Source organism: Rana temporaria, chromosome 7, assembly GCF_905171775.1.
Source record: "Rana temporaria chromosome 7, aRanTem1.1, whole genome shotgun sequence".
NCBI lineage: Eukaryota > Metazoa > Chordata > Amphibia > Anura > Ranidae > Rana > Rana temporaria.
The window spans coordinates 40,953,203-40,969,252 of NC_053495.1; the positions used below are offsets into that span (position 1 = coordinate 40,953,203).

The 16,050-nt window shown below is 46.0% G+C and overlaps 1 protein-coding gene across 3 annotated transcripts in view; it reads right to left on the reverse strand.

Annotated features, from left to right (window-relative positions):
- The window catches only part of CACNA2D3 (calcium voltage-gated channel auxiliary subunit alpha2delta 3), a 1,177,822-nt gene that overhangs the window by 397,811 nt on the left and 763,961 nt on the right, over window positions 1–16,050 (reverse strand). For all 3 annotated transcript variants that reach the window (XM_040359261.1, XM_040359262.1, XM_040359264.1), the window contains one exon: window positions 6,362–6,442. In XM_040359261.1, coding sequence (XP_040215195.1) covers window positions 6,362–6,442 — 81 coding nt within the window. The remainder of the gene's footprint in view (window positions 1–6,361; window positions 6,443–16,050) is intronic.

Sequence of the window (16,050 nt, forward strand, 5' to 3'; positions counted from 1 at the left end):
CATTGATTATCCAGTAATTCAGTAAATACTAGAAAGCAAAATAAGCCACCTTTGGTAACAAGTAATCCTCCGGCAGCATTCAACGTATTTCAAGACACAAATGATTTATATGGGCAGAAAACAATCTACAAACTATACCAAGAAGCTTGTGGATGAACATGGAAGCACCATTAAAGAACAGATCTTTCCCAATATCTGGGATGTTAAAAGTTCAGCTTTTCTCATGAATATTAGATAGTCACCAATATAGACTGAGTGGCAACAGGGTACAGGTATGCCTATATGGCACAAAGTAATACCACCAAGAGTGGGATGCAATTCTCTATCTTGGCTCTAAAAACAATATGGATGTTATATAATTTAGCATATCAATACATTTTTATTGATCTAGACCAGCCTTTTTCAACCAGGGTGCCTTGGCTGCCTGGAGTGCCTTGGCAAAATGGCAAAAAATGTACCATTTTTTTTTATACAAGGGTGGATGAAGCCTGCCTTATACACAAAGTTACACAAAGCCACAGGTTTCTATTGTGCACCATTACGACATTCTAGCTGACAACCTCCTATCGACCAATGACATCATCAGTTGATGAGGAGGATGCCAGTCGCCTGTTTAGCATCCTTGTTTGACCCTCCCCTGCTCCTCTCCGTCAGCTTTGGGGTTACATTAGCTGAGTGATGGAGAAAACTAAGGAAGAAGAGAACCATTTGTATACTAGTCAGTACCAGTTTTCACCTCTAACGTTGGGTCTCCTATGTGTGTGGATGTATGTAAAACTATTAGAATAATGTTTATATTTTAGGATAGGGTGCCTTAAGACTGTCCATAATTTTGGAGGGTGCCTCAAGACTGTCCATAATTTTAAAGTGTGCCTCGAGACTGTCCATAATTTTGGCTTTTGCCTCAAGACTGTCCATAATTTTGCAGGGTGCCTCAAGACTGTCCATAATTTTGCAGGGTGCCTCAAGACTGTCCATAATTTTGGAGGGTGCCTCAAGACTGTCCATAATTTTGCAGGGTGCCGCAAGACTGTCCATAATTTTGGAGGGTGCCTTAAGACTGTCCATCATTTTGGAGGATGCCCCAAGACTGTCCATAATTTTAAAGTGTGCCTCAAGACTGTCCATCATTTTGGAAAGCGCCGCAAGACTGTCCATAATTTTGGAGGGTGCCTCAAGACTGTCCATAATTTTGGAGGGTGCCCCAAGATTGCCCATAATTTTAAAGGGTGCCTTGACTTAACAAAGTTTTAGAAACACTGATCTAGACCAGTGTTTTTCAACTCCAGTCCTCAAGGCGCACCAACAGGTCATGTTTTCAGGATTTCCCTCAGATGAAATGGCTGTGGTAATTACTAAGGCAGTGAAACTGATTAAATCCCCTGTGCAAAATAATGGAAAGCCTGAAAACATGACCTGTTGGGGCGCCTTGAGGACTGGAGTTGAGAAACACTGATCTGGACAAAGAGACCAAAGAAGCCTTCATGGATCCTTTCACTCTAACACATTTTGCCCACCTACTGGGTGTAAATGCATGGTGCTACTAAACCTCGGATTAAAACATATGTCCATGACCATTTTCACATACCAATGACTCCCCTATGTTTTTTGCAGAAAAAGCTTGAGTCATTTCATTCAGCCCCACAAAGTTGTAAACCACTGTATTTGATGTTTCGGTCCGAGGCTTGAGCAGAACTTATATCATGGTCATGTGCACTGCTAGCCTCAGACTACATATACCATGATAATAGTACCGTGGGCAGCACATACTATAGTGGGAACGCACCCTGCAGGGCTAACAAACCCCTAATTTTACAGGAAATCTGATATTAATATTTTATACATAAGCTATTCATTATAGAACACTGATTGGGAAACTTTAAGTGACACTAAACCCTGGTTTTAAAAACATTTAATCAACTATGTATTATTAACTCAAAAAAGCACCTTCTCCGAATCTCCAAATAACTTTATTGTTTTTGCTGCTGTGACCTGAATTCCTATTAGTGGGTGGCTACATTCCTTCTCCATGGTCAGACTGTATGTAGGAAGGTAGCCACCCTCTCCTGCTCATACCTGAGATCGACTAGGGACAATGGGATTGATTTGTAGTGTGACTAGAGCAGTGGACTGGCTGCAACTAATGTGCTCTGCTCATTTTAAACAAATTGAAGAGAAGGAGAAAAGGAGAGGATGTAAAGAGGCAGAAAAAACACAATAGGAAACTATTTAATGAAAAATAGATTACAGGGCCACTAACCAGTTGCAGGCCATCGGCGGTACATATACTTTAGGCAGGTGGCAACAACAAGCTATGTGGAGCACCTGTATGTCACTTAGCACATGTTGTGCGAGCGTGGTGTCCACAGGACACAGTGGATTGTAGTTGCTGATATGCGATTGGCCAGCTTCAGCTCTTCTGGGAAGGCTGTGCACAAGGTTTAGGAGTGTGTCTATGGGAATGTTTGACCATTCTTCCAGAGGCGCATTGTAAAGTCAGGCACTGATGTGGACGAGAAGCCCTGGATCACATTTTCTCCTCTAATTCATCCCAAAGGTGTTCTATTGAGTTGAAGTCAGGACTGTGCAGGCCAGTCAAGTTCCTCCATCCCAAAGTCGTTCCTACATATCTTTATGAACCTTGCTTTGTGCACTGGTGTACAGCCATATTGGAACAGTAAGGGGCCATCACCAAACTGTCCCCACAAAGTTGGGAGCATGAAATTGTCCAAAAGGTCTTGGTATGCCGACACCTAAAGAGTTCCCTTCACTGGAACTAAGGGGCTGAGCCCAACCCCTGAAAAACAACCCCACACCTTAACCCCCCCCCCCCCCACCAAATGTTTGGACCAGTGCACAAATAAAGCTCCATAAAGACATGGATGAGCGAGTCCTGACCTCAACCCGACAGAACACCTTTGGGATGAATTAGATCGGAGACTGCAAGTCAGGCCTTCTCAAATGTGCTTCTGGAAGAATGGTCAAACATTCCCATAGACACACTCTTAAACCTTGTGGACAGCCTTCCCAACTCAATATTGAACCCTACAGGCTAAGTCTAGGATGTCATTAAAGTTCATGTGCGTGTAAAGGCAATACTTTTGGTAATTTTGGGCCAGATCCTCAAAAGAGATACTCCGACTTAAGTGCTGTTCAGTCTGTGTGTAACTTTGGAAACGATCCTCAAAAGGCTTTTTCCAAAGTTACACAGAAGATCCGGCATGTGTAATTGAATTACACTGCCTAATTTTAGGATGCAGTACCGCATCCGCCGCTGGGGGCATTTCGAGTCGAAATGCCGTTGCTAGTATGCAAATTAGCACTTAAGGCGATCCACAAAGCTTTCTAGCTTCTTTTTTGCGCCGTAAGTGTTATTTTGCAAGTGTAAAATTAGGGCTCGTTTTACAAAGTGTAAAGTTAGTCACACCTTGTAAAGGCCCATTGCAGCGACGGCATTTGGTATGCTTTCCCGAGGGAGAACTCCACGTCAATTTGTAAAAAACAAAACCGGCATGGGTTCCCCCCCAGGAGCATACCAGGCCCTTAGGTCTGGTATGGGTTGTAAGGGGACCCCCCCTACGCCGAAAAATTGACGTAGGGGGTCCCCCTACAATCCATACCAGACCCGTATCCAAAGCACGCTACCCGGCCGGCCAGGAAGGGAGTGGGGACGAGCGAGCGTCCCCCCCCCTCCTGAGCCGTGCCAGGCCGCGTGCCCTCAACATGGGGGGGTTGGGTGCTCTGGGGCAGGGGGGCGCACTGCGGGCCCCCCCACCCCAGAGCACCCTGTCCCCATGTTGATGAGGACAGGACCTCTTCCCGACAACCCTTGCCATTGGTTGTCGGGGTCTGCGGGCGGAGGCTTATCGGAATCTGGGAGTCCCCTTTAATAAGGGGGCCCCCAGATACCGGCCCCCCACCCTAAGTGAATGGATATGGGGTACATCGTACCCCTATCCATTCACCTGGAGGCAAAAAGTAAAAGTTAATAAACACACAACACAAGGCTTTTTAAAATAGTTTATTATTCTGCTCCGGACGCCCCCCCTGTCTTCGTTATTAGCTCAATTACCAGGGGGGGCTTCTTCTTCCGCTCTCCGGGGGTCTTCTTCCACTCTCCGGGGGTCTTCCGCTCTCCGGGGGGGCTTCTCCGGACTCCGGGGGGGCTTCTCCGGACTCCGGGGGGCTTCTTCCATCTTCTCCCCTCTTCCGCTCTTGACTCGGCGAACCCCGGTTCTTCTTCAGCTCTCCGGTGCCTTCTTCTTCAGCGCTGGCTGCCTGCTATGTTTGTGTGTTAGCTCGATTTCAAACAGGCAGCCGGCGCGGTCTTCTGTGGCGTCATCTTCTCTTCTGGTCTTCTGTTCTTCCGATGTTGCCTCGTCGCCGGTTGTCGCTGTAATGATGGAAGCGCGCCTTGCATCACATTTATATAGGCATCACCGTCCCATCATGCTCCGGTAGGTACCCACGTGGTGGGTGCACGTGGGTAGGCACCCACCACGTGGGTACCTACCGGAGCATGATGGGACGGCGATGCCTATATAAATGGGATGCAAGGCGCGCTTCCATCATTACAGCGACAACAGGCGACGAGGCAACATCGGAAGAACAGAAGACCAGAAGACCCTGACGCCACAGAAGACCGCGCCGGCTGCCTGTTTGAAATCGAGCTAACACACAAACATAGCAGGCAGCCAGCGCTGAAGAAGAAGGCACCGGAGAGCTGAAGAAGAACCGGGGTTCGCCGAGTCAAGAGCGGAAGAGGGGAGAAGATGGAAGAAGCCCCCCGGAGTCCGGAGAAGCCCCCCCGGAGTCCGGTGAAGCCCCCCCGGAGAGCGGAAGACCCCCGGAGAGTGGAAGAAGACCCCCGGAGAGCGGAAGAAGAAGCCCCCCCTGGTAATTGAGCTAATAACGAAGACAGGGGGGGCGTCCGGAGCAGAATAATAAACTATTTTAAAAAGCCTTGTGTTGTGTGTTTATTAACTTTTACTTTTTGCCTCCAGGTGAATGGATAGGGGTACGATGTACCCCATATCCATTCACTTAGGGTGGGGGGCCGGTATCTGGGGGCCCCCTTATTAAAGGGGACTCCCAGATTCCGATAAGCCTCCGCCCGCAGACCCCGACAACCAATGGCAAGGGTTGTCGGGAAGAGGTCCTGTCCTCATCAACATGGGGACAGGGTGCTCTGGGGTGGGGGGGCCCGCAGTGCGCCCCCCTGCCCCAGAGCACCCAACCCCCCCATGTTGAGGGCACGTGGCCTGGCACGGCTCAGGAGGGGGGGGACGCTCGCTCGTCCCCACTCCCTTCCTGGCCGGCCGGGTACCGTGCTTTGGATACGGGTCTGGTATGGATTGTAGGGGGACCCCCTACGTCAATTTTTCGGCGTGGGGGGGTCTCCTTACAACCCATACCAGACCTAAGGACCTGGTATGCTCCTGGGGGGGGAACCCATGCCAATTTTTTCTTTGAAAATTGGCATGGAGTTCTCCCTCAGGAATGCATGCCGCTGTCATTTTTTTTTTCCCCGACGCAACTTTAAGCCGTCGCGATCCTCAAAACTCGGCGTAACGTAACTTCGCGCATGCGCAGTACGGCCGACGCGCATGCGCAGTACGGCCGGCGCGGGAGCGCGCCTCATTTAAATGGGACTCGCCCCATTTGAATAGGAACGCCTTGCGCCGGCGGAATTTTAGTTACACAGCCTGAATTTTCTAGATAAGTGCTTTGTGGATCAGGCACTTAGGTAGAAACTTTAAGCCAGTGTAACTTAAATTGGATTTTTTAAGTTACGTCAGGTTTTTGTGGATCTGGCCCATAGTGTATCTGTGCATTGGAAAATGAAATGCAATTCTTTTTTTTCTTTTTTTTATTGGGTTTAGTTAAACTTTAAGCACAGTAGATGGTCAAACTGCCTTGGAGTGTGAGGATCCAGAAGGTGCTTCGTTGGTATGTTTGCCTGGATCAATAAAGTTGATCATACTGCTGCATTATATGGTGCGTGGGCCCATTTCTAATTTTTTTGGTTGTCAAGAGTAGGTCAGCAAGGAGAACTATTGTTCTCCTTGCAACATTATATCAGCACACTAAACGCTAAAGCAGTTTACAACAAACATCAGAACCATACCAGTGGAAAGAGCACCTTGCTTTCGTGTTCCTTCATGTTTCTCCATTTATTGCAGAAGGTGTGAACAAGTGATATGTTTTTGCATAAAGAAAAAAAAAAGTGAAAAAAAAAAAAAAGGCTGATGGGCAGAGGTGGAGTTTTAAATATCCACATGAAGAAGCCTGGAGGTTTATTATAATAGGTGGGCCTCTGTCAACCTGTAAATAGATGAACACCTTTTTATTAAAGTATTACCTTATATTTGGGAATGGCCTTTAAAAGTTCTTTCACTGGAACATCTGTGCCAACCACACCTAGGAGAACCCCCTTTGATCTCTGCACAAAACAAGAAATGAAGGAAAACAGGCATCTAAGTAAGGTAAACATCCATTGGTAAAGCATTACAGACATACACTAATTATTTTCATGTTGTCATAAATCTATTACAGTACACAGATGACTTTCGGCTTTGTTGTGCCGCCGTTTTGGAGACACTGATGGATATGAATGAAAATAGAATGAGAAAAAACAGCTGCATCATTTTGTTTCTTCATTCGGATGAAAAATGCTCCAACATGAGAAATTTATCAGCAGTAATCAACAAATACGTGTTTCAACAACACGTCAGGGAAGATCTGACACTTTTATGATTACAATTATTATGTGAATTTCCACAGATTTTATCACTGCCAAATGTTTTAAGATGAAAATGTGTGCCTGGCATTGTATTGCAGTTCAAGTGTGCTTAAGGCCTTCACCGAGAGTCATCCATGTTGCGCCTGCTCCAGTATGCAATATAACAGAGGCTACAGGTTCATTAAGAAATTGAATAGTCGCCAACAGGCCTGGTTTTCCCAGACTTAACCCAAATGGGTTGCCAACTGTTCATTGAAATCACATTTGCCCCATTACCCTCCTTCTTCTTGATCAACAAGTAAAAAACATGAAATGGGAACTTGCATGCAAGCTTTAGGATACCTGTACATAAATATCAATATATAAATTCTTAAGGGGGTTGTAAAGGTAAAAATGTTTTCCCCTAAATAGCTTCCTTTACCGTAGTGCAGTCCTCCTTCACTTACCTCATCCTTCCATTTTGCTTTTAAATGTCCTTATTTCTTCTGAGAAATCCTCACTCCTGTTCTTCTGTCTGTAACTCCACAAAGTAATGCAAGGCTTTCTCCCTGGTGTGGAATGTCATGCTCGCCCCCTCCCTTGAAGGGGAGGGGGAAAGCAGGAGAGTCAGGACACTCACTAACACACAGCTCATTTCTCTATCTGCAACGTAGAGAGCGTCCTGACTCTCCTGCTCGCCCCCTCAAGGGAGGCGGCGAGCACAACACTCTACACCAGGGAGAAAGCCTTGCATTACTGTGTGGAGTTAGAGACAGAAGAACAGGAAGTGAGGATTTCTCAGAAGAAATAAGGACATTTAAAAGCAAAATTGAAGGATGAGGTAAGTGAAGGAGGACTGCACTAAGGTAAAGGAAGCTATTTAGGGATTTTTTTTTAACCTTTACAACCCCTTTAAGTTGTAAGTTCACTTTTTCAGAAAAAAATTAAATGTACCATCACCATACACACTCACTACCCTCATCCTGGTCCCCACTGTACTTGCCTCCATGGGTGGTAAGCTGCCAGTGCCGTAGCAGCACTCCATTGGGTGGCGCAGGGGTACCGCCCCGCTAATCCATGCACCTGGCCCCTAATCTACATGCAGGGCGCTGGACGCCTGCATTGATTTCATTGTTTTTTTAAGCACATAATTAGAGCCTGAGGATCTAATTGGCTTTAAAAAAGGGTTGGCTCAGGGCGCAGAGCACTGCACTCTGAACCCAGCAGTTGCGTGAAAACAGCAAATTAATTTCTGCTATTGTCTTCCTGTTTCACCTCCTGGCCAATCAGGAAGTGGCTCCTGAGACCTGATTGGCCGGGGAGTTGTAGAAGGGCGCTGGCCGCTGAAGAGACACGAGCCGATTCTTCGAAGATATTCTGAAAAAAGGTTCAAGAAGTCAGGCAGGCTAGAAACCACTGGATCATTCAGTTCCCACAGAGGGGCTGCCCAGGCTAAAGCTTCACCGGAGTGGAGGGAAATGATATAGGCTATCTTAGTCCGATCAGACAGAAAGTGTTGGGGCTGGAGCTCAAAATGAATAGTGCATTGGCTAAAGAATCCCCTGCAGGCCTTGGAGTCCCCAGAGAAACAAGACGGAGCTGGCAGTTGTAGTGAATGCGACTCTGCAACTGGTGCGATAGGCACAGCCACTGGTTGTACTTAAAGTTGCTGATTCGTGGTTCCCAAAGAGGTCTGGAGCTGCTCGAAGCGGGAAGCCAGATCCTGAAGGAATCGTATCACCTGAGTCTGATTAGATACTTGAGTCTCAAGTCTGCGGACTATGCCCTGCATTGGATCGTCTACGGGACGCGGCACTTTGGCCGAGTTCATGGCTGTTCAAACTGTGAGGTCACCTGTGGCCAGGTGACAAGTGCACCCCGTTGGGGTCAGGGGTGCACCACAGGATAGTGAACCTTATAGCCGACTGCTGCGGACGGACCACAGAGCGGATATGGAGGAGAGGTTTGCTGGGGCACAAACAGGGATCCTACAGGCAACTTGAGCCCAAGATTCCCCAGGGCGTGAAGTCTAAGACCCAGCTTGGTGTTCACCAGAGCCTCTAGTGGTGAGGATGGCCTTCGCTGCAGCTGGATCCAGGTCGCGGCCCCTGGAGTCCGTAGGGAGAGAGGGGAAGCAGCACACAGGACACAAGCGATAGTGGAGGGTAAGCCGAGGTCGGGGCAACAAACAGATGTGGATTAACCAAGGGATAGGCCAAGGGTCAGGATCACAGGCAAACAGGAGAAGTCGGAGACAAGCCAAAATCGGTACACAGAGAGATTAACGTAGCACACGGCAAGCAGGAACACAAAGCTAACAAACAACGTTGAACAGTCAAGCAGACCTGCAGTGCAGTGATTAATATAGAGTTCCTGGGATGGCCTGGGGTGGGGCCATGCAGGAAGGAGACATGATAAAGCCAGCCAGATAAGGGAGTCTGGCCTCTAATGAACACATGGAGAGAAGGTAAGCTGCCAGACATACTACATATCCATGACAACTGTGTACTGGAAATCTGTGCTGTAACGGTCAGGGGTTAACGCTGTTACGATATTCCATTTCACCAACCCAAGACAGCTTATCGACACTCCACAATCCAGCAGACAGGAACCATTGGATTTTCCCCCCAGAATAACGAGACACAGCTCTGTTCTCTGGTTCCAAACAGAATGAATACTTTAATGGTAAATTCAGCTCTTCTTATACAGTTAGCAACCAAATATGGACAATGAGTCAACTCTACCCACAACATGACACAATGAACTTCAATACACATTCATTAAGATAATGATATTCAGATAATCCACATGAACTAATTACTAATCATTACCCAGACGTTCTGACGATACGTTATTCTCACCTGCTACACAATACACATTCCTTTGTAGATGTCAGACGTCTGACCTTTAGAGGGTGCTAAGTCACAACAAATATTATCATCAATAGAACTTCACACAATGAAAGGTTCTTGAGAGGCAGACTTAATTAGCACAATAGACAATAGAATGCAATCACAGCAAGCTTTTATCACTACAGCCAGGTAGACTTAATTAGCACCTCAACAGTCTATGTACCACATTGAATGAGTCACTCTCCTATTGACCTGTTGGGGGTCAGAATTAACAACTTGTAATATTTCAAGATATCCTGCAATACATGAATTATCATTATTGTCCCATCTCATGTAATTCATGATATCATTTCTCAGTCATCCTATGCCCCTATTGGACATAGGATGACCCTAGACCCATGAGTCATTAGTGAAGCTGGCACAGGAGTACCCCGCATCCTTCAAAAGTCTCTGGGTATCACGGACCATTCCGTTACATCTCTCCCCTTTTGGTAGGAGACTAACACAGGCGGCGACCCCAGACAGGTTGACTCCGAAGTTAGTGCATAGTTCCATTCCTTCAATGCTGTCATCCATACAGTATCCCAAATAAATTGCTCCAAACAGAGCATTACTCACCCAGCTAACCTCTGCCTCTCTCAGAGAACATGCCTGCCGCTGGGGAGAGGCATGGACTGGCCCTACTCCCTGGAGTCCTTTCAGCCGCTGGAGAGAAGACAGGGTGACTGGGCTCAGTTCATCATTCTGTTGGGGATCTGGGCCAACTGCCCCCCATCCCTGGGGTATACAAGTGGAGACTGAAGTCCCATTCACTACCACAGGAACTCCCTCTCCTGCTAGTTGAGAGCAGAGGCTTGTGGCACTCTGCTCTGTTGCCAGTTCTTCTGCTGGGTTGCTGTGAGTGGAGACCACAGTCCCATCCACTACCACAGGAACTCCCTCTCCTGCTAGTTGAGAGCAGAGGCCTGTGGCCCTCTGCTCTGTTGCCAGCTCTTCTGCTGGGGATTCCACACCATCTGCTCTGGCTAACTGTTGGGGAGGGAAAATGGCTGCTTCTCCTCCCTGCATCTCTGAAATCCACTGGTAGAGAGGGACTGTCACCTTATCACCTCGGGCCTCCAAAACTGCAATGGGTGTAGAGCAGGGGTCTGCTGTACTCTGTCCTGCTGTCAGTACTTGAGCAGGCGATGCATAATCCATAACATCCTCTGAACAGTCCATTAAATCCATGCATTCTGTAATCTGTGGCTGGGGAAATGAGCCAACTGCCCTAGCCCCCTGGAACTCCACATCATCCGCTTCGGCTTTAGGGATGACAATCTCCATATTTTTCACTGCCGATTCATCAGCCAGGATTTCACAGTTGTTATCTGACATTTCCTCATAGTCCCAGGCAAAGGGAGCCCCACCCTGCTGCTGAGCAGAGTCTAGCAGCTGTCTGTAGGTGATCTCCAGCTACCATTCCTGGACGGCCAGAAACTCCAAATCTTCCTGTAACCAGTGCCCTTCCGAGACGTTCAATTTTTGCTCTCTGTGCTCCATTATTTCCTCCAAGCGCCACTCCCGATCATCCCCAAAGTCAGGGTCACTGGACATCCTCCAATACAACAATACAACAATCCCAGGCCATCATAGTCATAGCCTTCCGTGGGGCTGTCATCTGCTGACCATGGGCACTCTTGGGCTACATACCACCGGAGGGCTCTGTAGCTCTCGTCCAACCGCATCTCTGCCCGGATCAGCCTGCTTAACTCTGCTGTCCACTCCTGCTTTGGTTGTTCCCCCAACAACGGCATTCATACTTCATACTGCAGCCAGTACCTTACATGGATGGAGGGGAGAACCTTTCCCTGGTGTTGCTGCTCAAGAGCTAGCGCTTCCTTCCAGAGTTGGCAGCGGATCAAATCCGACCATCCCAGCAGGGCCTCCTCTGATACTGGTCCTATGTGCTGTATCTGCATCTCTTGTAACCTCCTTCTGAATTCCTCTTCCAATGGGACTGGTATCTGTACCTCTCCTCTCTCTTCAGTTGGTGCTGCTGTGACTTCTGCTGCTGAAGCACCTGTTTGATGTAGCCAAGTTGCATCTACAGCTGCTATAACCAGGTCTATGATCTCCGGTGGAGGATTAGGACCATACTGTGCCAGTCCTCGTTTAACAGCCGATCAAAACTTTCTTCCTCGGGTGTCCTGTCTGCTACGCTGGGCCTTTCAGCTCTATCCCTTTCGACAAGTTCTGCGATAATGTCCCTTTTCTTACGGTTGCTGACCGGTCTGCCCCGGCTCTCCAGTAAGTCCTTGAGGGAAGAGAGCTTCAGCCGTTCATACTGTGTCTCCATTGTCCTGTGTCCTTGTAGCTGTTCTTCTGGCGATAGAATCATCCCACTGCTAGCCAACGATTGTAAAGGTCAGGGGTTAACGCCATTTACGATATTTCATTCCACCAACCCACGACAGCTTATCCGACACTCCACAATCCAGCAGACACGACCCATTGGATTTCCCCCCAGAATAACGAGAAAAATCTGTTCTCTGGTTCCAAACGAATGAATACTTTAATGGTAAATTCAGCTCTTCTTATACAGTTAGCAACCAAATATGGACAATGACTCAACTCCACCCACAACATGACACAATAAACTTCAATACACATTCCTTTAGATAATGACATTCAGATAATCCACATGAACTAATTACTAATCATTACCCAGACGTTCTTTGTCCGAGATAAGTTATTCTCACCTGCTACACAATACACATTCCTTTGTAGACGTAAGTCAGACGTCTGACTTTTAGAGGGTGCTAATTCACAACACATATTATAATCAATAGAACTTCACACAATGAAAGGTTCTTGAGAGGCAGACTTAATTAGCACAATAGACAATAGAATGCAATCACAGCAAGCTTTTATCACTACAGCCAGGTAGACTTAATTAGCACCTCAACAGTCTATGTACCACATTGAATGAGTCACTCTCCTATTGACCTGTTGGGGTCAGAATTAACAACTTGTAATATTTCAAGATATTCTGCAATACATGAATTATCATTATTGTCCCATCTCATGTAATTCATGATATCATTTCTCAGTCATCCTATCCCCCTATTGGACATAGGATGCCCCTAGACCCAAGAGTCATTAGTGAAGCTGGCACAGGAGTACCCTGCATCCTTCAAAAGTCTCTGGGTATCACAGGCCATTCCGTTACATGTGCGATCAAAACCTTTGATGCTTCGTACACATGACCGGTATTCCCGACGGGAAAAGATCCGTCGGAAATCCTGGGGGGAAAACCGAGAACCTGCTCGGTAACTTTTCCCCCGTACACACGAGAAGTTTTCCCGTTGGGAAAACTCAGATGAGAACTTTGGTCGGGAATCCCGACCGTGTGTATGCTCCATCGCAGTTATTCCCATAGGAAAAAAGTCTGCAGGGAATCCCAGCAGGAAAAAAGAGAGCAGGTTCTCTTTTTTTGTCCGGAAGTTTTTGGGCAGTTTTCCCGTCAGAAAAACTGCGAGGAGCAAAAGCTCCGGCCGTGTGTACGAGGCTTGAGTCCCAGACAGCTAGAAATTGTTTGATTTTTGTAGGGCCTATTCACATCAGTGGCCACTGATGTGTGCTTTTGAGTACACAGTGATGTACCAATCACAGCTCATTGTTCTGTTTACTTTTTTCAACTTTATTGGAATGTCACAAAATGGCATTTCATTCATGTTTATTTACAGCAGCATTTTTCAATGCAGTGTAGTGCATTGTTATACCTTGCAAAGAAAAAAGTAGTATATGTCCTGCTTTCTATCTTTGTCCTTGCATTGGGATTTCTCTGGGCAAGTCCGCCCAACACACCCAGTTTGAAAGGCCTCCAAAAAATAAAGTATTTACAGGTTGTGCAATCAAACATCAGCCACATTTTTTAATATCATGGACAGTTAGTCTTGGGAACTGTATGTGATGACTCCGCATGTCAGGGAACTGTCTTATGTTTCCCTTGAGCACCAAAAGGTTAGTTGTACATCTGGACTTAAAAAGAGTGACGTTAGGCAAGGTTCATTTAGGAGGACGAAATCTGCACTTCAAGCAATTCAAAGGCAAGGTAACCCAAGCTTCCTTCTTTTCATTGTATTAAAATGAAACCTTAACAGCCTAAAATCACTTTATATCACTTACGTTTTATTCATTTGCGCCAACAACAAAATTTATAGTGGTCTACACCAGATGTCTGAGAAATGTTCATCTAAAAAGTTCAAAGTCTTTGTAAAGGCTCTTAAACCTCGCCAGCGCTGTAAATTGTCTCAGGTCTTTGTTTTCACCAGGTTTTGCAATTATATTTTTGCTGTAGAGCACAGTTTTGTATGGTAACTAGATATCACCAGATAATGATACAACAGACTTTGGCTTAGCATTCTGTTTCTTTATAGATAAATAAAAAGCTGTGTAGGAGAACAGAGGGTATTAGTACTGGGGCCATTTTGCAACCGAAAAACTAACTGTGCTGAATTAAAACTAATAGCGAAAGATAATATAAAAGTGTTGGAAAAGATAATATAAAAGTGCATATTAGGAGAGTTTTAAAAAAAATATAATCTCAAAATATTGATTTTAGGTTTCCAACTGTGACAAAATTGGCCATGTTATGCGTTTGGGATGGGTTCTTATCTAGGAGTAGTTTGTGCATTTTGTCAAGTGCTAATTGTGTCAATGCATGGTTATCTGTTTGCCAAAGGATTAGCTTAACTTCTGTTGAAATATAGAAAAGAGCATCAGACCAAAACGGGATAAAAGAGTCCAGACTAACTTTAATTGTTGGTTCAAACAACATAAAAAACGTTTCCAACTTTTTCAGTGGCAAATGGAAAAAAAAAATTAAAATATTAATGTTCTTATTGATATCAATGTTTATAGATATGGGGCTTTTCATGAGGAATGAAGTTTATATACATGGGCCATTTGGTCAATGAGTTTTAAACATCAATATCGATATAATAAATTAAGTGTGTTCCTATTCAGTGCAGATAAAGTCTACTCAAGAAGTGCTTTGATTTGTTTGAATATTAGGGACTTAGCACCTGTTTGGGCCACCTCTACTTCTAAGCCCCTGTTCACATCGGCGCAATGTGCTGGCAGCCTATCGCCGGCAATGGCACCATCCCAATCAGTGCGACTTTGCGCCACTGCACAGATTTCCAAAAGTAGTTCCTGCACGACTTTTGGCGACTTCGTAGGTGACTTCAATAGACATCTGTGCATGAACCTGCACAGATGTCTTTCAAGTCGCCTCAAGTCGGACTGAGATGCGGTTTTGAAATCATGTGCATTCCAATGAAGTTGCACAATTTTAAAGCCGTGTTGAATCTAAAGGAGGGCTTATACCCGTTAGGGTGTCACCCCCTCTCTCCACTCCACCCCCTATATGGTAATGGATAGATTCATGCCAAGCATGAATCTATCGATAGCCACCATGGCCACCCCCTATTCATGCGTCCGACCCCTTTCAGGGCACCAGGTGCGTGAATTACAGCTGTTTTTTTAAGCACCTGATAAGAGCCAGAGGCTCTAATAGGCTTTTAAAACCGAGTGGGCTTGTGACGCAGAGGATGTGAGGTGTGTTACAACAGCAAATTAATATTTGCTGTTGAAACACTGATCCTCAATCTGGCCAATCAGAAGCGGGTGTAAGACCTGTTTTCCGATTGGCCGAAAGAGAAGACTCCTGATTGACCGCCCCAGAGGAGGCAAGGAAACAGAAGCTGCCGTGATGACCTGGAGTACTACAGGCTGCAGGAGAGCAGCAGACCGCAGAGCAGGGGAAGCCGCCGCCAAGCAATGGAAGCCCCCGGTGATGGGGTATGTGCTACCGACTGTCATACTGTTTGCCCCCAGTTTCCACCGGCTGCCACTGGCTTATAATTTAATTGTTGGTTAAAAAAGTAATATAAAAACAGTAGGTGCATTTTGGGGGCAACACCACTCCCCCTTCATTAGGGCTCAACAATTGCTGTCAAGTTGTTACTCCATGAGGACAGTTCAATACTGGTTGTAATATAGATCTGTGAAATCACTGTTTTCACTCTCTAAGTTTTATCCTGTGTTGTGGCCTGATGAAGAGGAGTGGTGTTGCCCTTAAAATGTGTTGGCTGTTTTTTTATAACTCTTTTGGCCAACAATTCAAATTATCTTGGACTCTTTCATCTGGTTCAGGTCTGGCTCTCTTTCCAGTGACCACAGATGTATGTAGCACTAGACCGACGCTTCTTTCACCTAGGTGAGTATGATTGTTATTTTACATTCCGGAACTTCTGTTTTAATTTTCCTGTTTTAATTCCAACTAAACTAATATAATTAATGCTCATTAATCAGCCAGGCTCAGCATATGTTGTCACATTGGCATGAACTAGTCATTTCACCACATAAGGATTTGAAGGTGACTTCATTAACATTATTCTCTTTTTGATCCATGAGTCCAGAAGTTAAAAT